General features: G+C 44.9%; 2 protein-coding genes and 1 long non-coding RNA gene across 3 annotated transcripts in view; 2 read left to right on the top strand and 1 right to left on the bottom strand.

The window, feature by feature from the left end:
• Positions 1-1,940: 1,940 nt before the first annotated feature.
• On the bottom strand, positions 1,941-16,683 carry Slc26a2 (solute carrier family 26 (sulfate transporter), member 2). Its single transcript, NM_007885.2, has 4 exons — positions 16,485-16,683; positions 9,397-9,532; positions 6,768-7,490; positions 1,941-4,745 (listed from the first exon to the last, which is right to left on the bottom strand). Exons 3-4 carry the CDS (start codon positions 7,464-7,466, stop codon positions 3,225-3,227), a joined length of 2,220 nt encoding a protein of 739 aa, NP_031911.1. The 5' UTR covers positions 7,467-7,490; positions 9,397-9,532; positions 16,485-16,683; the 3' UTR covers positions 1,941-3,224.
• Positions 8,807-12,419, top strand: Gm52353. The gene is made up of 3 exons (XR_003952644.1): positions 8,807-8,965; positions 10,699-10,778; positions 11,462-12,419. It is a non-coding gene; the product is annotated as a predicted gene, 52353 (long non-coding RNA).
• Positions 16,684-25,560: 8,877 nt separating the features above from the next.
• The window catches only part of Pde6a (phosphodiesterase 6A, cGMP-specific, rod, alpha), a 69,277-nt gene continuing 68,227 nt past the window's right edge, over positions 25,561-26,610 (top strand). The window contains exon 1 of the mRNA NM_146086.3: positions 25,561-26,165. Coding sequence (NP_666198.1) covers positions 25,692-26,165 — 474 coding nt within the window. The 5' untranslated portion in view covers positions 25,561-25,691. The remainder of the gene's footprint in view (positions 26,166-26,610) is intronic.

Raw genomic sequence — 26,610 nt, forward strand, 5'->3', positions numbered from 1 at the left:
TTTTGCTACAATGTAGCCAGAAGCATTAGTCTGATGAATTCATCTATCACTTCAGGCAGTCTCAAAGTTCACCACTCACTGTGCTGAAAGACTTTATATAAATCATACCTGTCCCATTGACCCTGCTTAGAATGAACTCGGCACCTGCCAGTCTTCTTCTGTCCGAGACACTACAGCCACTCGGCTCACAGGGAGGACAGTACTCCTGAGCACAGCACTACAGCCACTCGGCTCACAGGGAGGACAGTACTCCTGAGTAGGCTCACCCAGACTTTGGCTACAACGTGAGCATATGCTTCTGAGCTCTTTGGAGCTGTGGTGAACCTGGGACTCTCCCCATCTAGAAACAGGACCTACTTCTAACACTGCTCTTGGAGGCAAGCTCCTGAACTCTGATCTTACTGTGGGGTTTACCAGGATCTAGATCCAGCCAGGTCTCTTCCTTTCTGGACAGTACAGATCTTGGTGATCTAACCTTTCACTCCCCTGAACTGTGTTCCTTTCATAGCAGGTCTGTATACTCACTAGCTTACTCCATCCCTAGGACCTGTTAACTCCAGCACCTGGAGGCAGAAGCAGGGAGACCAACAGTTTACAATCATCCTTGGCTACTTAGCGTATTTGAGGCCAGCCTGTGCTATATAAGACCTTGTCATAAAATACACAGACATGTACACTCTGTATTTTAAATAAACGATAGTCATTTAACAGCATTCAGGGTTCTACTTCTCTGCAAACAACCAGGAAATATTTTACACTCTAATGTTCAAAGTGAGCAAGATAACTTTTATAAATATGTTCAAAGCATCAAAAAGGAAATGAAAATGGCTTGTTTTTTGATGCTGGTGGTAAATTAGGCTTTGGTTCTAAATTTGATTCCTTCAAATATCAGCAATCAAAATCAGTTTTAATGTTCGATTTAGGAAGAGATCAACCCTAAGAGAAAGGCAGCAGCAGACTCCAGCGCAATCGCATTTTAAAATGGCTACTGAAAAGTAGGCTCCTGTTCGCTTCTGTGGGACAAACACAAATCAGAAGAGAACTCGAAGATTAGCTAACGCGTATGTAAAGCTCCTGAACCAGTTAGGTCCACACTGTGACCTTACAGTCAGTCAGAGGGCAGAGACTTTCCAAACACTCAGCTAAAATTCTTTTTCTACTCTGGTGTTGAATGGATTATACAGTTATCTTAAACAAGTGCTTTAGAAAGAGAGGTGTGTGTGTGTGTGTGTGTGTGTGTGTGTGTGTGTGTGTGTGTGTGTGTGTGTGTGATGGAGTTTAGAAGAGGGTTAGATTGCCTGAAGCTAAAGTTGCAGGTGGCTGTGAGCTGCCTAATGTGGGTGCTGGGAACTGAACTTGGGTCCTCCGCAAGAGTAGCAAGTGCTCTTAACTCCTGAACACCCCTCCTGCCCCACTGACCGTGTACCTGCCTACCAGTCTGTCTCTGAGTATTAAACATCTCTAACCGGCTTAATTCCAACATGCCTGAGGAAAGGGCAAGAGGGATTTTCAAAAATGGCTAGGATACTGTGATTTTTTCAATTATTCATAAAGCTAGGGAGACAAAAGAACAAGCCAGCAGCAGTCAACATTTGCAGAACTCTAGGACAGAGTCCAGTGTGGATTTTATCAACATAACCACCAGAAATGCACATTTTCTACCCTGAAGCTTTTACTGGAAACATGGAAAGCTATTTCCCACACAGGCAAGCAGGCGTGCTCTGTCACTAGGAGAACCACAGGGGCAGCTCCTGGAGTTCGCACGTGTAAAATGTCTGAAAGCATTCCACCTCACTAGGTTCCTTACACAGAGTGCTTCCCATAAATATTTTAAATTGTTTTGCACGTAAGAACAGGCTAAAAATGATTTTACACTTCAGAAACTGTTACTTTAATAACTTGGCTAAATGTTTTAATCTCATGTGAGTCCTCTATTCCGCACTTGGGAGAACTTTTCTTACCTGTTGAAGTCCTTTTCTGAAGAAACTACTCAACTCCTAACCTGCAGCCAGCTCCTGAGAATGACACCCCAGTACATCTAGGGCCCTGTGAAGGCTCCAAGTCCTGCATTAAAAGTGGTCACTGGCATCAATATTTATCATATGCCAACAGGATGCGTGGCCATAAGCATCAACACTGCTTTCCCATCTGCAAAGTAATGATGGATGTCCTTTTGGAAGCACCCCATCACCTCTGTACTCATCCATAAACAGCCACTTCTATAAAGAAAGACTGCCTAAGATGCCCCAGTGGTGGGAGGGTGGCATTTCTTAAGGGGAACTGTCGTTCATTCTTTTTTTTTTTTTTACGATCTCTCCTTGAATGTGCACCACAAGCCCATTCACAGTGCTGTTAGGAAGCTGCTGAGCCAATACTCTGCTTTCTCTGACAACTCTGCCACTGGTGTTCAGAGATGCCAACTCAGCAAGGATTCCCGGGGGGGGGGGGGGGGGGGGGACAAGAATAAGTCAAAGGTGAGACAGGGCGTAACAGCAGACAAGTTCTCAAAGACAAAGACAGAGATGAAGAGAGACAAAGACTTCCACTGCCATTCTGGTTTTAAACTCTTTCTTTACCCACTTATTCTAAATAAAAAGGGAAGACTTAAGACATTAGATATTTACAATATGGGTTCTATACAATAGTATCAGGCTGGTTGTGAGGTCAGATTCTCTTATGAGACTATGGCACGGTTCTTGCATGAAGGAAAGGAAAAATGATGATTTCTAACTATCAGCAAGAGATCTTACTGTTTGGGGAGCAAAATCCTAACAGAGACACAGCAGCAGGGTCCGTAGGCCCTTGTGCTTTTCCAGCCTCTGTACCAGCAGCGCTGCCTCCTTTCTTCGTCCCCTCTCTAGAGCTGCAGTGTGTGTCAGGCAAAGCCCGGCGTTACCTCGCTCTGCATCCTGAAGGACAGAGTTCAGATATATAGTTCCTAAAGTAAGGCACTTAAGTTGGGGGCTGCTTTACAGTTCCATTCCATTTATACTGTACCCCAAGAATGCTATCTGCATAAGCCGGAAGCCATAACATTTACTTCTTTTTGATTCTACCCAACCAAAAGCTCATGAGACTATCGAAAGGCTAGCTTCAAAGAACTATTTCAAGTGTGCATGGCTTTCTCCTTTCACAGTAGAAAACGTTCCACATTGAAACAGGCAAGACACTATTCTTCCTTTTATTAACTTGCCCAGTTACCAGGAAGATGCAGATTAACTTTCTCAGTCACCAGAGAGACTCAGACCGTTGACAACACACACCCCTTTCTGATTCTGAGAGTCTTCTGCAAAGGCTACTGCTTCAGACAGACTGTAGAAGAGAAGGGTTTCCTCTTCCTTTTTGCAATATTCTCCTCTGGCCAAGGAATCCCTCACAGAAGGATTGCACTGCGCCAGTAAAACCTGGATCCCAACGGCTTCATAATCCCGGCGAACTTCTTTCAGTGTGTGGATTCCTGCTGTGTCTAAAAACTGTATGGCACTACAGTCGATCACGATAGTGTGCACCTCCAAGGGATCATGGGAAAGCTGCATTGAAACTTCATCCGGGTCCCCACGAAAGGTCACCATTTCTTCTTTGAGTTTTCTCTTTGCTGCCTTTTTCCAAGCTGCCTTTACCAAGACTGGGTTAAGAGCTTTCTTGTACAAAGCTGATTTAAAGCACTCTTTGTTTATGTAGTAGAGAGGGGCTATGAAGCGGAAAACCTTGATGCCGGACTTGCTCCGAAGGTTCTTGTAAGTGGAAATGGATTCAAAGGTTTCAGATTCTTCTTCTAAACCAAGCAGTGAATTCTTTGGCTTCTGAGTACGGAGGATCACACAGAACATTGAAAAACAAACCCCAACCAGCAGGCCTATTTCAGTGCTTAACAGAGCGGAGGACAGCATAGTCACAAACCAGATAACTGTATCCATTCTGCTTAGCCTCCACATCTTTGGCAGGTCTCTAAATTTCAGAAGTGCGCCCCGGAGATTTACAATAGTGATCACACCAAGGACACATTTTTGAAGGGAATAGAATAAAGGAGCTATTACCAGAAGGACCAACAAAAGGACAAGGGCTGTCACTATAGCTGACAGCTGCGTCTGGCAGCCTGTTGACTCTTTAACCAATGTCTTTGCAAGAGCTGCACTAGTAGTTATGCAGTGGAAGAAGGAAGGTATGATATTGCAAAAGCCAATGGCATACATTTCTTGGTTTGCTTTGACCGTGTAGCCATGTTTCTTGGCAAACATCTCAGAAAGTGATACAGTGATAGCAAAACCAATGATAGAAATAGCTATTGCATCTACAGCCACATTAGGAATGAGGCTCCAGTCTGGTGCTTTGGGTGGCATAAACCCAGTGGGAATGTGTCCAGCAATACTGGAATTGTAATTCCCATTTAGTTTTCCAAAATGAGAAGCCAATGTGGCCGCCACAACGACAATGAGCTCGACCGGAATTGGAGCCTTGAGCTTGTCCTTGAAGTGCTCATTGAGTTCTTTGGATGGCACGAGGACCAGAAGACATAAAAGGCTGGTGATGAGATCACAGATGTTGGTGTTACGGATGTTTCTGAAGATGTGGATCCAGGTAGTAATGACTGAGCCGACACCATGACTCCGAGGAAGGCTCAGCCCAAGGAGGTACTTGGCCTGAGACGTGAGGATGGTGAAGGAGGCGCCAGTGACAAACCCGCTCAGCAAGGCGTCGGAGAGGTAGACAGAGACAAAGCCCACTTGAAAGAAGCCCATTGCTACCTGGAAGGGAGCATATGCAAGCGTTAGCCAGAAATGGGGCCGAGCTCCTCGGCTTTGTACCAGCTCAGCCTTCTGTACCCAGCCACAAACTGTCAGAGCACCAGAGTGCCAGCGCTACCGGAAACACAATCAGCCAATAGTTCCTGTGTCATACATTCCAGATCATGCAAGGAAGCTTCTCTGATCAAACTCATTAGCCCAACTCTAGCAAGGACTTGGAATTCCTACCTGCTACAATAATTCAAAACTGGAACACCATTCAGACTGCTTCCAAAAAGAATTGTTTTCAAGGTTCCAAACAAATGTCTACAAACTCAAATTGGAGCCAGGCAGTGGTGGCACACACCTTTAATCCCAACACTGGGGAGACTGGTGGATCTGAGGTCAAGGTAAGGTAAGCCTCCTCTACAGAACGAGTTCCAGGATAGCCATGGCTACACGGAGTCACCTTGTCTCAAAACAAAAAAAACAAAAACAAAAAAACAAACAAACAAAAAAACCCCACAAAAACCAAAAAACCTCAACAAAAGAAAACCAGTCAACAAAAAGCAAACAAACTCAAATCAGAGAAAATCTTCTACTTTAGAAAACATTATTTCCAAATTAACAATTATTACCATTAAACTGAAGGTTTTTAATTTTTATTTCTGGAGTTAAGGTCTCATGGTCCCAGGGTAGCCTTAAACTTGGCCAAAGATGACCCAAAACCCCTGATCCTCCAGCCTCCACCTCCTAAATGCTAAGATTACAGGCATGGATCATGTTACAACTGAAAGTAAAATTTAACTGGTAGGAAAACGAGATTCACACGAAAACTGAGTCCCACTCTGCTGTGCATCCGAGTTAGCAGTAACGCCACATCCTTCCCTGCGCGTGTCCTCAGAGTCCTGTTACCTCTTTCTCCTTGGTGAGGCTAAGAGGTCAATGTGTACTCTAGGAATACAACCCATTGCCTCTTCCTTCGTCTCTCCTACCTCATCTAATACCAAATAAAGCCAGCTATTCTTCCCCTTCCTCTCCTGCTTCAAAACGCCTGTAATAGAGAACAGGTTTCTTTAATGCCGGTATTGATTTCTGACTGCTAAAGGCAGGGACATAATCGGAACAACAGATTAGTGGGTTCTATAGGATACTCACGGAGGTTTTAATTTATAATCCTGCCTCTTGGCTGCTAAAATGATGGCCCTCAAGTTTCCCCCCTTCATCAGTCCAAGAGTTACTATTACATTTAACAGACGTCTCTCTAGGGAAGGCAGGGGCTAGCAAATAATGCCAACCACTCTGGACCCTGGTCGTCCTCTTTGCCCTTCCCCGCTCCCTGTCCTGTCCTCCCGCCCACCACCCTCTTGTCTGACTATTCATGGTGATTTTGCCAATAATCAGGCACACATAATCTTAAGCAAACCTAGTGTTTCCAACATAAGAATTGTACTAGTTGGCCTGAGGACCCTTTCTGGTCCTTTTTTTTTTCCCCCCCTTTTAATAATAAAAGACTGTTGTGGAGCTGGACAGATGGCTCAGCAGGTAAGAGCACTGAGTGCTCTTCCAAAGGTCCCAAGTTCAATTCCCAACAACCACATGATGGCTCACAACCATCTGTACAGCTACAGGGTACTCATATACATAAAATAAATAAATAAATCTTTAAAAAAAGAAAAAGACTGTTGCTGCTTTAGAGGCAGTCTAGGAAGAGCCCTATTTTACAGTGGAATGTATGGTTTGGCTTTGGGCTCTACCATTCATCTCTTTAGCACTCAGTAAGTGGTAGCCTTATTACAATCCCTAGCAGCCTACATACCAGAGATTTCTTGTATAATGATTGCTTTTGCCAGAAATAACCAATTGCTACATCTCCCTCCTTTCTTGTTCCCCCAGTGCTTCAGGCTCCCACTATGTAGTCCTATACCTTGCTATGAAACCAGGCTGGCCTCAATCTCCTCCCCTGCCACTGCCCCTACCTCTTGAGTACCTCATAGTACCTCTCGGCTACTATGCCGGGCCTAAACATTCACCATTTCTTACCTGATAAACTCCAGCCATGAAGGTCACAGTGCTGCCAATTTTAATTGCATAGCAGCTTTTATCACAGAGTCCGTCTAATGTATGGTTTACAACCACACATCCACTTGAAAACACTGCTATCGAAGATGACGTAGCATCAGTGTCAGGGCAGGCTTTATGTAGTTCTCGGTCAACAACCTCACCAATCATAAGGCACAGTATTCCAAAAATGCCCACAGAGATGTGGCGGGATGTACCAAACAGGAAATAAATAATGCTGGCAAAAAATGATGTATATAGACCATATATAGGCTCCTGGCCAGCCAGCAGGGAGTAAGCAATGGACTGGGGCACCAACAGGATACCCACAATCAGGCCAGACATCACATCACCTAAAATGTTTTTCTTCAGGTCATATTTTGGGAGCCACCGCAAAACAGGAAAGAAATCAAAAGCCCCGTCTCTGACTTTGGCTGCGCTGCACTGGCAACTCTTCTGGAGCTCTCTGATGACAAACTGTTTGATGTCTGTGTCTGGTTTCTCACGGAGCTCCATGTGGATCCTACGGAAAGCTCTCCGGCCATGACCGGTCTCAGACTGCCTCAAGTCAGTGCCTGACCTTCTTTGAGTCTCCAGGGGGAGCTCAGATGGGAAACCAAAGGCTTCTTCAGGTAAGTCCCTCGGTGAGAGGTCATGCTGCTCTTTATTTTCTGAAGACATTTCAGGAGACAGATGGTTCACTTCCTATCCCAGGGGGGGAAAATATCTTAATTTATAAAATAGTTCTCAGTGCTCACATATATTAACAGTCATACTTATCATTTGTGAGGTTAAAGAATTCAGTTTGGGGGGAGCTAAGAGCATTGGCTCACCTGGAACTTGTCATGCAGATCAAGCTAGCTTCAAACTCACAGATATCCACCTGCCTCTACCTCCTTCATATTGGAATTAAAAGAATGGGCTACTATGCCCAAACTGGGGACAGAAAACCTGCATATCTACTCCTTAAGTGAGGCTCATTGGCCCTGGCCTTAGAGAGGTTAGAGAAAGGCCAGAAGTAGACTATAAACACAACAAGTCAAGATAAATCATAAGTTGGTACAGAACTTCTCAATTACGTTCTCAAGAAAGAAAACAGTAACCACTAAGGATTCTCCCGTGCATCCTCCTGGATCCCTAGAGCCAGGTGATGGTGGTGCACTCGGGAGGCAGAGGCAGGTGGATCTCTGTGAGTTCCGGGCCAGTCTGGTCTACAGAGCGAATTCTAGCACAGCCAGAGCAAAAGTATGAGGTGAGGCAGCCGCTGTCCTTTCCATATGCTACCAATGGTCTTCACAGGCCAAGCAGAGAGATAGTGTTGCCCAGAACTTCCACTTGGAAGACAAACAAGAGGCCCTCCATCTCTGCCCTGAAACTACTCCTCTAGTACCAAAGGGCCTACCTACCACGAGGAACTAGAACAGAACAGAACAAAACGATAACAATAATAACAAAAAGACAACAAATGGCCTTACAACAAGGAAAAAACAAAACAAAACAAAACAACAACAACAACAACAACAACAACAACAACCAGGCTCCTGAAGGAGCAGAGTAAATTGTTCAGTGAACATGTCACAATTTGAGCTTGGCCTAGCATGGCCACCTCTCTGTCAAGACTGCAGTTCTCGCTCTGTGCCCTGTGGCATTCTGTACCTGGGAACACAGGCAGGAGCCTCTGCAGCTCCTGCAGGAAAGGGCTGCCTTTCTGTCCACCAGTGTGATCACCACCAAGTGTATCACCGAGGTTTACAGAACTTTAGCAGGTTTACAGAAATGTTCAATCAAAGAACAAACACATCGTGATTGTGGCCAAATAGAGACAAAATAGATGGACAACTCAGGAAGTTTGAATTGACAGAAAAAAAAGAACTTTTGTCAGGTTTTATAGACCTATCATTATCAAGGTGTTACAATATAAGAGTCCACATCTTATTCACAAACCCAGGATGCAAAAAAGTTACCCATTATTTGGGTTGAACAAGAGAAAAGTAATAATTATTTTGATGGTCTTTAGGAGGAGAGTCAGATCAAGAGGACAACTGACCCTGAGCAACTTAAACAGGCCAGCGGGCTGATCTTTAACTTAGCGTCTGTCTGTCTTCTCACTTCCTGCTCTCCTGAGCCTGCCTGAGTTACTTCCTGTCTGGAGCAGCCTTTGGTCAAGAGATTTTTCTAAGGTAAGAAAAAGAAATACTGAAACACTGTAACTAATAATAACCAGATCCAAACTTCACCTCTGTGGCGCTAAGGAAAATAAAAGCAAATTTTAAAAAAATGTCTGAAAAAGTAAACCAAGAATGAAACAAACAGAAGTGCTAAAAGTGAGAAAGACAATAGAAACGGGGAATTCCTTTGACAGGCTCACCAGTCAAAGAAAGACTCAATGAACTCAAAAGACAGCTCAATAGAAACTATCCAAATGTGAAACAACTCAACAACAACAAAGACATGTTAAGTGTAATAGAACAGCCGAGAGTTTGGTATGTGGCATAATTATTTAAACACAGAATTAAAACCCCCAAAGAAGAACACAGAGAACAGGCCATAGAGGTCCAAAAATCTTGAGAATACCCAGAAAAGCAACCCCCCAACTGTCACCGCCACTTACCAATCACTGCTGCTCAGAGGGCACTTCTGAAGACAGCCACGCATCACTTACGGAGGAGCAAAGACAGGAATTACAGCACATGTCCTGGAATTGATGGAATCCTGAAGATGATGTCTTTAAAGCAGAAATTTTACGCCTAGAATGCACAATCAAAACAGAATCCTTTAAAAGATGGAGACACTGAATTTATTACCTGAGATCAGTGTGTGTCCACATGTGCAGGAGTGAGAGGGCCTGCACGCTCACCCCTCACCCCAGGGTCCTTTTTAAACGATATATTAGGACAGTATTCATCTTTAAATATACCAATGTTGGAAATTAAAAAAAAATGTAAAAATCCACATTAGTCAGTATGTAGCCTTGGCTGGTCTGTTAACTATATAGACCAGGTTGACTTCAAACTCAGAGAGACCCACTTGCCTTTGCCTCCCCCTCGTGCTGGGATTTAAGTGATGCACCGCCATGCTAAGCTGGACTTTCATTTTCTTTCATGTATGTGTGTGCTTTGCCTGCAGGCATGTCTGTGCGTTATTTGCTGTCAGTGGCTGTGGAATCCAGAAGTGAGCATTGGGTCCTCTGGAATTACAGAAGCTTGTGAGCCATTATGTCAGTGATGGGAATTGAATTTACTCCTCTGGAACAGCAGCCAGTGCTCTTGTCTGCTAGGCCATTTCTTTTAGACCCGATAATTAAATTCTTATAGCTGTCATTTCTTGTTTTAAAAAGACACTACAGAGCTGCAGTTCTCTGGGTATGTGGCTCAGCGGGGAACTACAATGCTGACCCAACAGCCTAACACACTTGCAAAGGAAGGCACTGGGGAGGGGGGGTAAGAAGAGCTAAGGCGATCCACAGTAGTGGAGACCCAGGAGTGCGCATGCCTAGTCTCACGACATAGCTTTTTAAAACTTACATAGTTACTTGTTTTCCTCTGATATAAAACAGGTTTTTACATTTTCCCCTAAGTCTGAGCTCGTCCCCTGCACACACAGACATGCCGCTCAGGCATTACAGCATTGCCCACACGCTGATGATCAGACCCTGGACGATTCAGTACAACGCAGAGAACCAGGACACAGAGAACTGAAACACATGCTAGCTCCTCTATGTCTCCATGGTGATATACTTACTGTTCCTGTAGAAGCTCGTTTGCTGTCACTATTTCAAGTCCGGTCTAAAACCTCAAATCAGCCACTCAGACAAAACAAATACAATTATCTTATTAACCTCAAAAATTATAAGGTTGATTTGATGACTCGAACCCCTGGAATTTGGCAACAAATGCTCAATGCTTCTTTACAGGTCTTTCTGCTGAGGCTTACTCGGTAGAGACCGGGCACAGAAGCAAGCCTGTGTCCTGCAAGCCCGCTGCTCATGGCTGTGTGAGTATGCTAATGTGTACACCAACCACCACTCGGGTCCTTGTGCACTTCAGCCTGCAGCAAATGACACCCAAAGTCTCTGCCACGGCAAGACTTGCGGGAGAGGAGAGTATTCTTGGAGAACGATGCCTAGTGTCAATAGAGCGATTCTGAATTTCTTCATCTGCTCTGAGATATGTGCTATAAAGTCTGGAGTAGCAAACTCTCAACAGAAAGATTTCAGATCCCCAGAGCATCTCATAACCAATGTCATTGGAACATTCTTTGAGATAGCCATGACTCCAGTAAGCTGTATAATCCATTTTGAGCCATCTGTGTCACAACCGTCAGGTTAAACTGGGCAGACCTGACTACAGTGCCCCTTTACAGGGATTGTCCTGGAAAGAGTCCTACTTCTTGGTCTTTCAGCAGCTGCTGAATAAATACATTGTATATAACTAACATAATACATACCTATAATCTCAACACTTGGGAGGTAGAAGTAGGGGTTCAACAGTTCAAGGTTATCCTCAACCTATACATTAAGTCTGAGGCCAGGGCTACATGAAACAAACAAACAAACAAACATATATATTTTACCTTGTTATTGGAAATATGTCCTATATCTTCATCCTAAACATGACATGACACATATCTGATGCCTATTGCCACACTCATCAATGTCTACTTTCCTACTTTTCCAGGAACATCGAAGGGCAAGAACAGCCTACCTGGTGATTTACCACCATTATTTCAGCAGTCCAGTCCTTTCATCAAGTCTCAGTAGGCAGCGAGTACACTGCTTCTCAACCTGAGGGTCTTGACCCCTTTGGGGGTCACCTAAGACTATTGGAAAACACAGATATTTGTGTATGTTTCAGAATCCCACGAAGGTTCTACTACTAAACAGAAACACTGGTACAGTCGCCCTTTAAGAGCAAACCCCAGCAGCCTCTTATTCCCCTGTGTACCCATGTTCCAATCACCAGTCATGAACAACGTTAAGCAGCCAGTGCTGGGCTGAGCCTTCGGAGGTGAGCAAGTGGAGTGTTGGGGCTTGAGCCCAGGTCCTCATACACACTGAGCATGTGCCCCACAGAAGACACACCTTGAAGGCAGCATCTTTCACAATGGTGTGGAAATAGAAAACTGAGTGTCTGCATGCAGAAGAGTGAACTCAGACCCCTATCTATCACTTTGCACAAAACCTAAGTCCAAATGGACTGAAGACCTCACTATGAAGCCTGCAATACTGAAACTCGTAGAAGAAAGCACAGGCAGTGTCCTACAGATCTAAGTGTAGCAAAGGACTTTGTGAATAGGACTGCATTTGCCCAAGGACTAAGGTCAGTAATTGTCAAGTGGGTCCTCATGATATTAAAAAGCTTTCTGCACAGCTTAAGGAAACAACAGGATGAACAGGAAGCCCATAGAATGGGAGGGAATTTCCAGCTACATATCTGACAGGGGCGTCTTAGTTAGAGTTTCCATTGCTGCGAACAAACACCATGACCACGGCAACGCTTATAAAGAACAACGTTTAATTGGCTTACAGGTTCTAAAGTTCAGTCTATTACCATCATAGCAGGAAGTACGGCAGTGACTAGGCAGGCATGGCACTGGAGGAGCTGAGAGTTCTACATCTTCATCCAAAGGAAGCCAGGAGCAGGCTGACTTCCAGGCTGCCAGAAGGGTCTCAAAGCTCACCCTCAAAGCAATACACGTCCTCTAACAAGGCTACACCTCCTAATGGTGCTACTCCCTGGGCCGAGCATATTCAAACCACAAGGGTAAGACCCAGAATATATAAATAACTAAAAAAACCAAACCAAACCAACCAAACAAACAAAAAAACAGAGTCAAAAACAAAACTAAACAAAACAAAGCCCATTTAAAAAAAATGGGCTTGGGAATCTGAACAGTGTTCTCAAAAAAATAAAAGAAAGAAAGACAAAGAAAAAGAAAACTAGAAATGTTTAAGAACCATCTAAATCATGCTCATCACCCTCGGCAACGAGGGAAATGCAAACCAAAACAGCTTGTGAGATTTAATGTCACCCCAATCAGAATGGCTACCACTAACAAACCACTTACAACAAATGCTGGAAAGGGCTGGGGGGAAGGAGTCCATTGGTGGGGCAGCAAACTGATCCAGTCCCTCTGAGAATCCGTGTGGAGCACTCTTTAAAGGCTAGGAATAAATCTACCCTATGGCCCAGCTACGCCACTCCTTGCATATGCCTGAAGGGATTCAACACCCTATTACACAGCTGCTTACCTGGAAGACCTGAGCTGGGTCTAGCCTGGGCAAGACTACTGGCTGCTTCCCATGCTGCAGGGAATAATGAAAGCTAGACCTCAGGGAGGGCTTACTTTCCAGTTATGTTCACTGCTGCTCTGTTCACAATAGCTAGGAAATGGAAACAATCTCACTTTCTTTCAACACATTAATGGACAATAAAACTATGATACATATACTCAGTGGAATACTCTTCAGCTGTAAAGAAAATGAAATTGTGATAATTTCAGGTAAATGGATGGAATGAGAAAATATTACATTGAGGGAGGTAACCCAGACAGACCCAGACCACCACATATTCTCTCTCACCTGTGGTATCTAGCCCCAGATCTTCATGTGTGAGTATACACAACCCGGAGTAACCACAGAAACTGGCAATGTCAAAAAGGACTCTAGGAGGAGGGGGTGGAGCCCTAGAGAGGGGACTAGCAGGATAAAGGTTTCAACTTGTTAGTCAGTGTAGCGGTTTGAGTAGGTATGGCCCGACAGACTCGTGTTTGAATGCTTGGCCCATGGGGTGTGGCACTGTTAGGAAGTGTGGCCTTGTTGGTGGACATGTGTCACTGTGGGGGCACCTATGATCAAGCTATTCCCAGTGTGGTACACAGTCTCCTTCTGCTGCATGTGAATCAAGATCTCAGCTCTCCAGGACCATGTATGCCGGCATGCCGCCGTGTTTCTCCATGATGACATGGGGGAAACCTCTGAAACTGTAAGCCAACTGTAAATCAAATGCTTTCCTTTGTAAGTGTTGCCCTGGTCATGGTGTCTCTCCACAGAAATGAAACCCTAACTAAGTCATGGAGTCCAAGAGTCACCCAAAACAATACAGGCTACTGCTGTTGCCCATGGAGGTAAGTTTCTATTGGTGTGCACTTCAGACACAGGGCCCAGAGGATCCTAGCTTGATCAGACCTGACAGCAGCCTCCCTGAGGACCAGCGTCCATGGAACCATGCAAGCTTCCAAAGAAGGGAAAAAAAACCAACAGTCACACCCAGCTGGGCTACCTGTGAGCCACAATGATGGGCACAGCAAGACACCCCTAGGGGTGCAGTAGTGACACTCACATCTTTGAGTCACCAACAGCTGTCTAATTGGACTTAAGGCCTGCTGACAGGAGCAATCTATGCCCAATACAGTAAACCTAGCCAACTACTCAGGGCTAGTGAAGGCATCAGTCTCAGTAAGTCCTCAGAGAAGGACTTACTGTCAACAGTTTACCAATCCAGCATGACTCCTAACTGCATTCTAGATACCGTCCTATGCCCACAGACAAGTGTAGCTTTAATAATAATAAACACGGAAGGAGGGACCCTCACTTGAGTTCCACTCCTAGACAAAGAACCCCAGGGAACTGAGGAATGCTGACTGTGGGTGAGTTAGCCTTCCCCAGGGATGAGCCTCCAAATGTACTACCCAGTACTAAATGGTCAGCCCTGAAATCACACATAGACAGGTAACACTAAACAGACTCAGCACACTGCAGCTATATCAGCACACTGAGCTTATATATTGTATGCATCTGTAGATATATGTAACAGTAGCCAAGAACAAGAAGGCAAGCATTTGAGAATAAGTGAGGGGGCATGGGAGGGTTTGAAGGGGAAAAAAAAAATCAAAGGGAGGAAATGATATATTTTAATTAAGAATTAAATAAATTTATAGTCGTGTGTGTATATGTGCATGCTATAGTGTACATGCCTTTTTAATTAAAAAAAAAAACTTTTTTTATTAGCGGTTAAGAGCAGGGACTTAAGTTCAATTTCCAGCAACCATATGGTGGCTCACAACCATCTGTAATGGGATCTGGCGCCCTCTTCTGGTATGTCTGAAGACAGCGACAGTGTACTCTATAAATAAAATAAATCTTTAAAAAAATTCATTTGAATTATGTGTATATGTGAGTGAGTGTGTGTGTGTATGCACGCACACACGTGTGTGCACAGGTGCCCTTGGAGTCCAGAGGAGGGTATGAGAACCTCATCTGTTACAGGTGGTTGTGAGGCATCCCGAGTGGATCTGGGAACCTAACTCAAATCCTCTGCAGGTACAGTAAATTCTCTCAAGCACTGCGCCATCGTTCCAGCTCCTCCACTTATTCTGTTTAAGCTGTAACTCCAGGTTGCCTGCATAACACCTAGTAAGTGTTTCACAAGTGTTTGTAAAGTGGACGAACGATGGTTTAAGAGCTTTGCAGGAGGGAAAAAGGGCATTGCCTTTATTCTCAATCTAACTCACCAAGTGCGGGCACCTCTTTCCATAAGACATAAAACCAAGCCTGCATCAAAACACTATAGTTTGTTAAGCATCTTCTTGGGGTTTTGCTCACTCAAGGCTTATAATGCCTACTTTTAAAAACTTATCCTAAAATACAATTTGGAGATCTCCAAAGTCCCAGATATGTTCATCTCTAGCTTCTCCTCTAGGAGGCAGCACATCCCAGTACTATACAATGATTTTTCAGCATAGATTTCAGATAAAAGTGCAGATTCTTGAGCCTGCCCCTGCAAAGCACAGGAAACAGAAGGCTCTGTATTCCAGGTGATGCTGAGCTGGTGAGCCTGGGACCACAGCTGGCAAATCAATAGGCAAGATCAATAGCCACTCAGATCCCAGCTACTACTATTCAATGGCTTGATGGTACTGGGTGAAAACCACTCGGCATCAATTTTCTGACCTGTAAAATGGAGAGACTACCAAATACCTCCTCACATAAATGAAGACCTCAGAATAGTACGGTACATGAGAGACGTGTTTATGCAGTACATAATTGATATTATCCTCTGTCTCTTGCAATCCTTAACATTCTTAAACTATCCCATACTTTTTACTGATTTAAATTCCATAAACAAAAATTTCTTCTATATCCAACACTATATCACACTAGTTCTAGATGTCTCATAAAAAAATCGTGGAGTTAGGGCTAGGAGTATAGCTCAAAAGAATACTTGGAGGAGGACTTTGGTTCAATTAGCAGCCACCCCTACTGCCAAAGAGAGCCCTAGAGCAAAGAGGAGAAGTAGCAGTAGTATAGTGCCAAAAAGGGAACTTGGTGTCTGAACGCTTACATCCCTGTGAACCCCAATTTGTGGGATTTGTGAGAGAAAAGGACGCAGCACTGGGGAGAGGTAGGGTTCACTTACTAGCTCTGTCAGGGATTTACTCAGTCATTTTAGGTATCTTCTCTGCGTGTCCGTCCACCTAACTACTGAAAGAATTCAAACTCTAGTACGTGTAAAAAGGGTTTCTGCTTCTAACTAGGAGTGGGAGGTGGAGATAGCATTTCGGTCCAGCCCGGACACATCAGGTCCGAGGCGGCCGGGCTAACCCTGGGCCACTGCAGGTCTGCCAGGTCAGCACCAGTCCTTGTCTCGGCTGCAGACGCCCTGCTGATCGCGGCGCTGCCCTCCCGCCTCCCGTCCTCACCTTAACGCTCCGGGCCGCCGTACACGGGCTCCCGCGGCGCGTCCTCCCGCAAGACTGGGCTGCGGGATCGCCGCCGCACGGGTACAGGCAGTCCAGCCGCGGGCGAGCCTCCCTTTAATACCCGGCAACCGTCCCCGCCCATGGCCCGGCCCCGAGGAGGAGGCAGCGGACCACAGTCACCGGAGTAAAGGTGCGGAAGTAACCGGGCAAGGCCCGCGGCGTGGCAGTCACGTGGCGTGGCGGCATGGCCCCTGGCCAATCACCGGGGCCCGCCGGCGACAGCCCCGCCCCTCGGCCGCTTGCTTCTTACCGATTGGCTGTTCTGGACTACAAGCCACACGTCAATGTCTGTGAGTCTTCCGTGGATCCCGCGATCTACTGCGTGGGCTTGCGCTGGGCTGGAGCTCTTGGGTCGCTGAAGATCCTCGGGCCTGTGGGGACGCGCCTCGAGCCCAGCTTGCCTCTGAAGGCTTCGAATGGCCACAGGCTCTCGCTGCAGGACTCATTCTCCACCCAAAAGCCAAAAACCAGAGAGTGCTTTTAAAGTTGTAAATGGAAGTGTAAAGATAAATATGAAATTTCACCCCAACCCCTGTTGACACCTTTCCATGACTGTTAAGGAGAAAAATCAAAGGGTCTCTGTGCTGGCCCTACCCCAAATGTTCATTTCTTCTACTCGGAGGAGAGAGATTTGTGTATCTACGTCCCAAGTGCTGGGGTTAAGGTGTGCACTCTCAAAGCTCAACACATTTTACTCAGTCCTCAGAGCTTAAGGAAGTACTTACTGCATTCTGATTTTCTTCTTTTAAAATATCTAATGCTTTAAAAGTTTTTATTACATTTATTTGTAGGGTTGAGGTAGAGGATATGTGTGTGGAGGTCTAATTGGTTCTCACCTCTCTTCTACCATGTGGATCCTGGAACCAAACTCAGGATGTCAGGCTTGCCCGCAAGCACTTTTACCGACAGAACCATCTAACAGGCCTCGTCTTTTGTTTTTGTTGTTTGATTGGTTGGTTGGTTGGTTGGATGTGTTTTGTTGTTGTTGTTTTGTTGTTTGTTGTTTTTGACAAGTTCTCACTCTGCAGCTTAGTTGTTCTTAAACTCATAGTAACCCTGCTTCCAAGTGCTTACAGCTGTGAGCCACCACAGCTGGCTGTGACTCCCTTTGTATAGTGAAGGAATATGACTCAGACAGTAGGTGGATTGCTGCAGTCCTGTAAGCAATGAGTGACTGAGTATAACCCGGTCACAGCTGAGTGCGAAGCCCACTTTCTTAAACCACAACCCTAGAGAATAAAAATCTCCTCTCATTCCTGAACTTAACAGAAACCAGTAAAGACTGGCCAAATTTAGTTTCTGTCAGTCTGTGTCAATCTTTGTTACAGATGAAGAAATTGAGAGTCACAATATTCATGAAGATATTGTTTGTCAATGTTGCCACCAATAGGTAGTGGTTGGACAGATATGGATTTTAAGAGAAACTATTAGATGCCTAAACCGAAGAACTCTCAACTGTGTCCAGTGCCAGGGATTGAGGCAAAGAAGCCGTAGGTCAGCCATTGTGGCTTTTCTTCCCGTTTCACTGTTCCCAGCTATTGTGGCTTTTTCTTCCCTGTGGTTTCACCGTTCCCTAGGGAAACATTCCAGGGAACTGGACTTTGGTCTGAATACCCATCTTCCCTTCACCGGGAGAAGATAACCAGTTTCCAGGCTGCCGCTGAGCTGTGCGAGCTCCCTAATAATCTGCTTTAACAACGGATCAGCAGCCTGGCAACTTAGCACCTAGATCTCTTTCACCTCCTGTCTAAGCCGGAACATTTGCCCTTCAGGTCCTGGAAGTTGGGCGGGGCAGCCTGAGAGCAACAAGTATCAGTTATAATGTATTCTTCCCTAAACATCTCTACCAAAGAGTAACTCATGATGTATGTTAGCCTTGGGCATTATGAGCAGGCAAAGAATCTTTTCATTTAAGGACCATATCAGGATTTCCCCCCTCAGCACTTCCTGACCACCCAGTGGGACAGGCTACTGTTTTCTAAAGCCCTCTAATGTTGGGATGACTCACTATTTAATGATCTGTTCCTAATGGTCTATATAGCTGTTTTACGTTTTGAAAAAAAAAAAAGTCAGTCTCATTGCTTTTAAAAATAGGTGACACAGAATCAAGTTAGACTAAAGATTAACGGGAATCTGAGGATAGCATGTCCTTAGGATGTGTAAAAGTCCTGGATTTTCATCAGAGAAAAGTAAGTCTCTCTCACAGCCCCTGTTACTAATTCATTTTGTCCTTTCCTAGAGACACCTTCAACAGCGGCTTCCTCTGTTGCCTTCCCTGTTCAATTTATCTCATCAGTGCTCGGTTGAGGCTACACATAATACAATGTTGCAACTTTTTAAAGACAATGTAAAGATTTAACTGATGTTCAGAAGGGATTCGGATATTTTTTTTCTCTTTTCTTTTCTTTTTGGTGCTGGGCACCTGAGTCAAGGTCTCTGTCCCTGTTCTGCTAGTGTTCTTTATATAACTATAGATAGTTCCCCTCCACCCCTCACCTTCAGTCCCTAAAAGGGGTGTGGCCTTTCAGGACCACTTGGAGCTATTAGATAATAGGGGGAAAAAAAGCAACATTCTTAGGGTTAATAAAGCAACCATTTCCATGATTAGTCTTGGAAGAAAATTTCCTTTGAGTGGAAAAGCCAACTAGCTAGGAAAAAATACGATTTTTTGTTTTAATTAAAGAACCTTCTCTATGGTCAAGGAAAAAAATCTTTGCAGGCTTTTTGAATGAAACGGTTTTGGGATTTTCCTTCACTGGGGAGGTAGCTGCGTCTCTTATGCTCCTGTGCTGTTGGTACTCCAGAGAATGGGGGACCTATACTAGGAAGGCCAAGCACTGCAAGGCTTCTGAGCCCTAGATGAGAGAAGACTCAGTGCATTTCAGGGGACCACGCCATCAACGTAGAGTATCAGCCAGAAGGTTCTTATGGGGCTGGCCAAGCAAAGCGTCACATGATCATAAGGTGGACTATCTGTTATCAGGATTGGGATTGAATGTCCTGCCAGCACTGTGGGATGGGCACTTGGAGTATATAAAATCTGATTTGGAGAAAAAATAGAAATGTGATTCTCATACCCACTGTGAAGGAGTTCACATCGCTTGTTATAAATATTTAGATAGAGAAAATAAGCAGTCACAAGCTACAGTGTCCAGGTTGCTTTCGGGAACACAGGCTAAGAACTGTAGGAGATGGACACTTGAAGTGAAATGTGATCTTGGCATTAAAATATTGGCTTTTGAATTCTTTGGTTGAACTCTGCCAGATAGCCACGACAACATAGTACAGCATTAGAAATGGGCTTGTTCTCCTTCTGGTCAAGAGTTTGATTAAGGAAATTAGAAAGTAAGCCAGACAGTGATGGCTGATGCCTTTAATCCCAGTACTTGGGAGACAGAGCCAGGTAGATCTCTAAATTGGAAGCCAGCCTGGTCTACAGAGCCAGTTCTACCACAGCTGGGACTACACAGAGAAACTCTGTCTCAAAAAACCAAAACAAAACAAAGCAAAAACAAAACAACAACAACAACAACAACAAACCCATCCAAAACCAAAAACAAAGTATTGTACAACACAATTTCGTTTCAAAAATTGCATAATCGGGAAAGAAAAATGGGGGCTAAGGATGTAGCTCAGTTGGGGGCTTGCCTGACTTGCACGAAGCTCTGAGTTGAATCCCCTGCAGTGCACAGTGACTCATGCCTATAATCCCAGCACCAGAGGCAGGAGGATCAAAGCCATAGAATCCTCAGCTATGTAGAGAGTTTGAAGATAGCCTGAGGTGGATGAGTCACTTTTAGAAAGAAAGGAGAGGGTGTGGAGGAAAAACGAGGATAAGAAAAGGGGGGGGGGGGGAGATAAGTCTCTGGGCAACAACTGCTGTATTCTTCTTATTTGTCTGCATTTTCCAAATCTCTTATATCATGAAAATGTACCTCCATATGATTCATGCACTATGAAGAGAGAAAATAATAATAAAAGTTTATTTCAATAAAAAGGAGCCAGGCATGCTAGTGCACAACTCTAGGATTCGGGAGGCCGAGGCAGGTGAACCAACAGGTGAACGGCTGTCTCCAAAGACGTCAAAAGGGGAGGAGCACAGGGGAGGAGGGAAGAGAGCCAGGTGAGATGACATTTGGGAGATAGACAATGGATAGCCTGGGCTATATAAGACTTTATCTCAAAAGAAAATAAGAAAATGTTAGAGAGATGGGCCTGTCACTGTTTGACCTCATTACTCTTTATTTTCAACTTCAAACAACCTAGAGTGAAGAATTGCTGTAGCCAAACTGGCCTGTGGCTGTTCTGTGAGCCATTGCCTAGATTGATAATTGATGTGGGAGGGCCCCGCGGAGGGCCCCACCCACTCTGCTCAGCGTTTTCTCTATGCAGGTGGGACTGTGATGCAGAAAGGAGCTAAGCAGGGCCTTCGAGAGCAGCTCTCCTCTGTGGCTTCTGCTGCAGTCCCTGCTCCAGTTCCCTCAATGAGGGACTGTGACCTGGAAGTGGAAGTCAGATAAGCACCCCCCTCCCCCCGCGCGCGCGCCCGCCCGCCGCCCCTTTCCCCTAAGTTGCTTTTGGCCAGGGCTGTTTTTATCACAGCAACAGCAAGCAAATGAACACTGCCTCATACTTGGCTTCCGTGATCATTTTTGATAGCTGTGTTTACTGAGACCCTGTTGTCTGTTGTTCAATATGTCAGCCTTGCAGCAGTTCTGTTAATAAATGTCACCGTTATCTATCATTTGCAAATAAAGAAACTGACACAGTCGTTTAAGTAACTTCCTCTAAAGTAAAAAAATTGTTCACAGGAGGAACAGGGTTCAACTCAGCTCTCTCTGGCTTGGATGCTGATTAAACGTGTGTTCTCACCTGCCGTCTTTCTGGGCTGTTGTCAAAGGTGTACTTACGATCTGTTTTGGCTGCACCTCTTGAGAGTTGCTATGAACGAGTTTCATGTGCCGGAACCTTGGTCCTTAGTGTGGTGGGGCTGAGGTGGTGGGACCTTGAAGGGGTGGTGGTGGGGCATAGATACCTGGAACATTCCTTGTAAAAGGGATGTCATTTCTGAGGTACTCTTAAGCAACAGATCCCGTAAAACAAGTAAGCCAAGCTCTTGAAAACCTCTGGTTTCTTGTATTCATCCCTTCCACTCCCAGTCCATGGTAGCCAAGAGCTAAGAAGGCCTTTACCAAAGCACTGTAGTCTTAACATTTTAGAACTGTGACCTCAACAAACCTCTGTTCTTTGCAAGTCCCAGTCTCAAGGACTTTGTTGCTGTCCTAGAAAACTATGATATTCCCAAAGTTCCTAATTATATATATTTGAGAATTTGAGCTTAAGGAGGAAAAAAAAAATGCTGCAAGGTGAAAATAAGGGCAAGCCTTGGCAAGACATGTCTCCAGGCTAGACCCTCAAGGTAAAACACAGAGAATTTTCCAAACCCAGCAGGAAACTCATCTAGCTGGAATAAAATTAGGTAACATGTGGCCAGACAGGAATCAACTCTAGGTCAAGGGTAAGAGTAAGTGACATTTGAGGGTGAGCCGGTGTGTGTAAAGTGGGGGCGGAGGCCCTGAAAGGTTGTTCAGCAGCTCTAAAGGCAGCTATGCTCTCAGGGAAGAATGCCTCTGTGGCTTCCTGGAGGAGGTGGGGTTTGGCAACTCCAGGGGAGAAAGGTCTTTTGTCAGGAAATGCAAGCTAAAGCAGCACCTACCACCAGTGAATTGTCCCATGCAGGGACACTGGCTGATGCCTAGAGAATCCCAGTGACGTGGGGATTAGCCAAGGTTACCACTGTACCTCAGGCCGCCCTCTTCCCATCACACAGCATGGCTCACACGTTTTCCTTCTTGCAACAGCCTCTTTACTGCTGTCCTAGCCCAGCTTCCGGTATAAATGGTGATCCTTTCCTTGCCATGTTTGAATGTATCCCTTAGGCTCATATATTTGAATGCTTAGTCATCAGGGAGTGGCATTATTTGAAAGGATTAGGAGGATTAGAAGGTGTGGCTTTGTTGGAGAAGGTGTTAGAGGAAGCTTTGGGGTTTCAAAAGCCCATGCCAGTCTCAGGCTCTCTACTGATCAGGATACAGTTCTCAAGCTTCTGCTCTAGTGACTGCCTGCATGCCACCATGCTCCCTGCCGTGATAGACTAAACCCTGGAACTGTAACCTAAGCCCAACTAAATGCTTTCTTCTAAAAGAGTTGCTTTGGTCATGGTGTCTCTTCACAATAGAGCAGTGACTAAGATAGAACTTGGTACCATTGGCATGAAGCTCACTACCTATATGGTGAAACAATTATTTTATGGTCAAAATAACTAGAAATAGCTGACTAATTACTATCACACTGAACACATTGCCATTTGTGTAAAGAAACAAAATTTCTGTCAGTTTTGTATGGTTTAGCTTAATGTTCACATCATGGCTTCGTCTTATATATTACATTATCTCATTTATTGTATGGTATTATATTATCTCATTTTATCTCCAGAATAGTCATGTAAACTTAGTCTAATTTTATAAGTAGGCACAGTGAGGTTTGGAAATTTTAAATAACTGACATAGTATGGCAGGCATGTCATGGTCTTATTAAATGGTATAAGCTTGTCTCTACTTCTCATTCTCCTGCCTCAGCCTCCTAAGTCCTAGGATAGCAGCTATTCAACACCATGCCTAGCTACCTTCTGTCTTGTTTTGCCTTCTGCTTTTGAGACAGAGCCTTACTGTATAGCTTGTGCTGGCCTCAAAGTTTCCTATGGATTGCTATTGGAAACCCAGGCTGGCATATATATATATATATAACTTGGCTGAACACCAAGGATGTGCCAGGTGACCCTGGAAGACTAGAGGATAAATCCTGATAGGTCCTTGCCCTCATGAATGAATCTTCCAGTCAGGTGGGGAGGCAGAGTCCAGTGGGAATGACAAGAGAGAGAGAGAAGCTGAGAGAATTTCTAGAAGGAATAAGTACAATCAAGGAGATAGGATGAGGTGACGGGAAGGAGCCGAGGGAAGATGGTGTGGTGCTTCCTTGAGCTAAGATAACAAGACGTGATAAGCAGTACTAAAACTTTCCAGTCTGCAGACTGTGCAGAACTGGGTAAGAGTGTTTGAACAAAGTGTTCCAGTAAGATATGGCAGCTGGTTGGGAGAAGGTCAGATTGTCATATGACAGTCAAAATAAGGGGCATCCTTTTCTTTTCCCCTTTAAAAACAATAGGTGAATATTTCTGACTTGCTCATGCCATTACTGAAAAGCTGAAGAGCAACAATAATGATTGACCTACCCCTACACATGATGATATGGACGAAAACCACAAACACGCTGAGCTGAGCTGAGCTTTGTGAAGCTCACCTGTGCAGAAGTCCCAATGTTTATCATTGGGTGGAGAGGGGCACCTTTGTACACAGTACTAAATGAGTGCAATACCCCCGAGAGTTTATTACACTCTACAACGACGAAGGAAGTAATCCACTTTATAATGAAGTCCCTTTACAAAGTTCAAGGGCCAGCAACTGTTTATAATCATGCATTCCACAGTGTCTATAGGCACAGCATAGGGCTGTCATGGAAGCCAAAATAAGGTTTGGACAGAGAAGGGGTGCTCTTTCCTACTGCTTTTTGTGTAGGAGAGGCACACTAACGAGAATTCTGATGTTTCTAGAGTCTCTGAAGTTGCTAGCCTACGGATAGTGGTGTGCATTTCTGATTAACAACCCAAGAAAGCACAAGGGTAGAGTCAGAAAAGGTATGTTAAAGCACCAGGAGAAAGAGCAAGTTGAAAGGAAATAGACTTTTAAAGGTGAGCCTCTCTGGAAAGGGCCACAACAACACTGTTAAGCGGATGTTACCTCTGAGCAATAGGACTATGTGTGGTTTTAATTGTTCTTTTCCATTATTTTTTACAGAGCATGTATTAAATTTTTGTAATAAAAGAGTAACTATGGAAGGTGTGTTGGTTTTTATAAGGCCCCTTAGAATACTAAAATTAGAACATCGTTAAAATCCAAGCCCAAGAAGAACTTAGACTATGATATATACCTGTGTACAGTGATCCAGGCAGCCTGACAACAACCATGGCCCACAGTTGAGAGGCTTAGGGAGAGAGGTGATGCGTGTGGGGTAGTTAACTTTCATTGTCGAATCAACACAACCTAGAACCATCTGGGAACATTGTCTCGGTGAGAGATCGTCTCTCTACACTGGATTGACCATACGGGCATGTCTTTTGGGAGTGTTGAATGGTGTAGGAGACAGCACACTTAGGGCAATACTATTCCCTAAGCAGGGGTTCTGAACTGTAGAAGGAAGGATAGATAATCAAGTCCAAGGGCAAACAAGCAAGTGATAATGCAATGCATGCATTCATTCTCTCTCTCTCTCTCTCTCTCTCTCTCTCTCTCTCTCTCTCTGCTCTTGATTGTGGATGTAATGGGACCAGCAGTCTCAAGTTCATGCTGCCAGGCCACCCCCACCTCTACCCCCCACCTCCCCACAAACGATGGGCTGTAACCTGAAACTGAACATAAACATACCCCGTTCTCCCCTAAGTTGCTCTTTGTCAGGATATTTTATCATAGCCAAAGGCTGGAAGGTTCCAGTTTCGGGGATGGGCGCACGCAGGTGGCTGTGTCCAAACTCTAGTCCTTCCCGCATGGAGGACTGTAGTTAGACTTGTTAACTCTTCTTATTGTCCAAGAAGTCGGAACAAATCTAAACAGTCATTGTCAGGAACTGATGTCATGGGTTCAAAAAGAGCCAGCGAGGGCAGAAAGGATGCATTTACAGGAAGCTGTTAGGCTGCTTCCTAACCCATCCTGTGCACGAGTGAGGTTCAGTATGGATGTCTCCTCTTGGCCCTTATCAGACCAGGGTGAAAAGGAGCCACACCCATTCTCTCTTCCAGGCCCCAGCGGTATCTGGAACACGCTGATCCTCATGATCTTCTCAAGATGTATTAATAACTTAATCCCTCGGCTGGCCCCTTGCTCTTGTGTGGCCTTCTCCCTGTGATTTGCAGACAAGACCCAGAGAACCTCAGATTGACGTGGGGCCTATTGAACTCAATTTGCTTGGAAACTGCCCAGGAAAGGCTGAGAGCCTGAACCCCCTCCTTGGGAGCAGCTAAAGGGAGTCTTCACCATGGGTGAGGTGACAGCAGAGGAGGTAGAAAAGTTCCTGGATTCAAATATTGGCTTTGCCAAACAGTACTATAACTTTCACTACCGGGGGAAGGTCATCTCAGACCTCCTCGGGGCCAAGGAGGCAGCCGTGGACTTCAGCAACTACCACGATGTGAACAGCGTAGAGGAGAGTGAGATCATCTTTGACCTCCTGCGGGACGTTCAGGAGAACTTACAGGCTGAGAAATGCACATTCAATGTCATGAAGAAGCTCTGCTTCCTCCTGCGGGCTGACCGCATGAGCCTGTTCATGTACAGGACCCGCAACGGGATCGCCGAGTTGGCCACTAGGCTCTTCAATGTCCACAAGGATGCCGTCCTAGAGGACTGCTTGGTGATGCCCGACTCCGAGATTGTCTTCCCTCTGGACATGGGTGTCGTGGGCCACGTCGCACACTCCAAAAAGATTGCCAATGTCCCCAACACAGAAGAGGTACGCTCTCCCCATAAGATGGATGTACGAATGCACTGTTCCCTGGGGTTCTGGAGTCCAAGCTGGCTGGGCTGTTGCTGGCCACCAAACCTGGGCTAGTCATAGCACGATACCACTCTCTATTTATAAAAAATACTTAGAACATTTTATTTAGAAAAAAAAAAAAGGACTCAAAACTAGCAGGAATTTAAAATACTAAAAGAATTGTGTATCTTTCATTCATATTCACCAATTATTGATATTATGCCATATCTGCTTCTTTCTCTACTTCCATGGTCTGCTAGAAGGACGTTGCAGGCATGCCCTGAGCATACAGCCTTTGGTCTGTATTTCTAGGGCAGGACATTTCTTCCACAACCACAGTACAATGGTTGAATGTAGAGAGCATAACAGTCATACAGTACCATCAGCTACCCGTGTATATCCAGTGTTTTCCAGGCGTCTC

This window comes from Mus musculus, chromosome 18, assembly GCF_000001635.26.
Source record: "Mus musculus strain C57BL/6J chromosome 18, GRCm38.p6 C57BL/6J".
Taxonomy (NCBI): domain Eukaryota; kingdom Metazoa; phylum Chordata; class Mammalia; order Rodentia; family Muridae; genus Mus; species Mus musculus.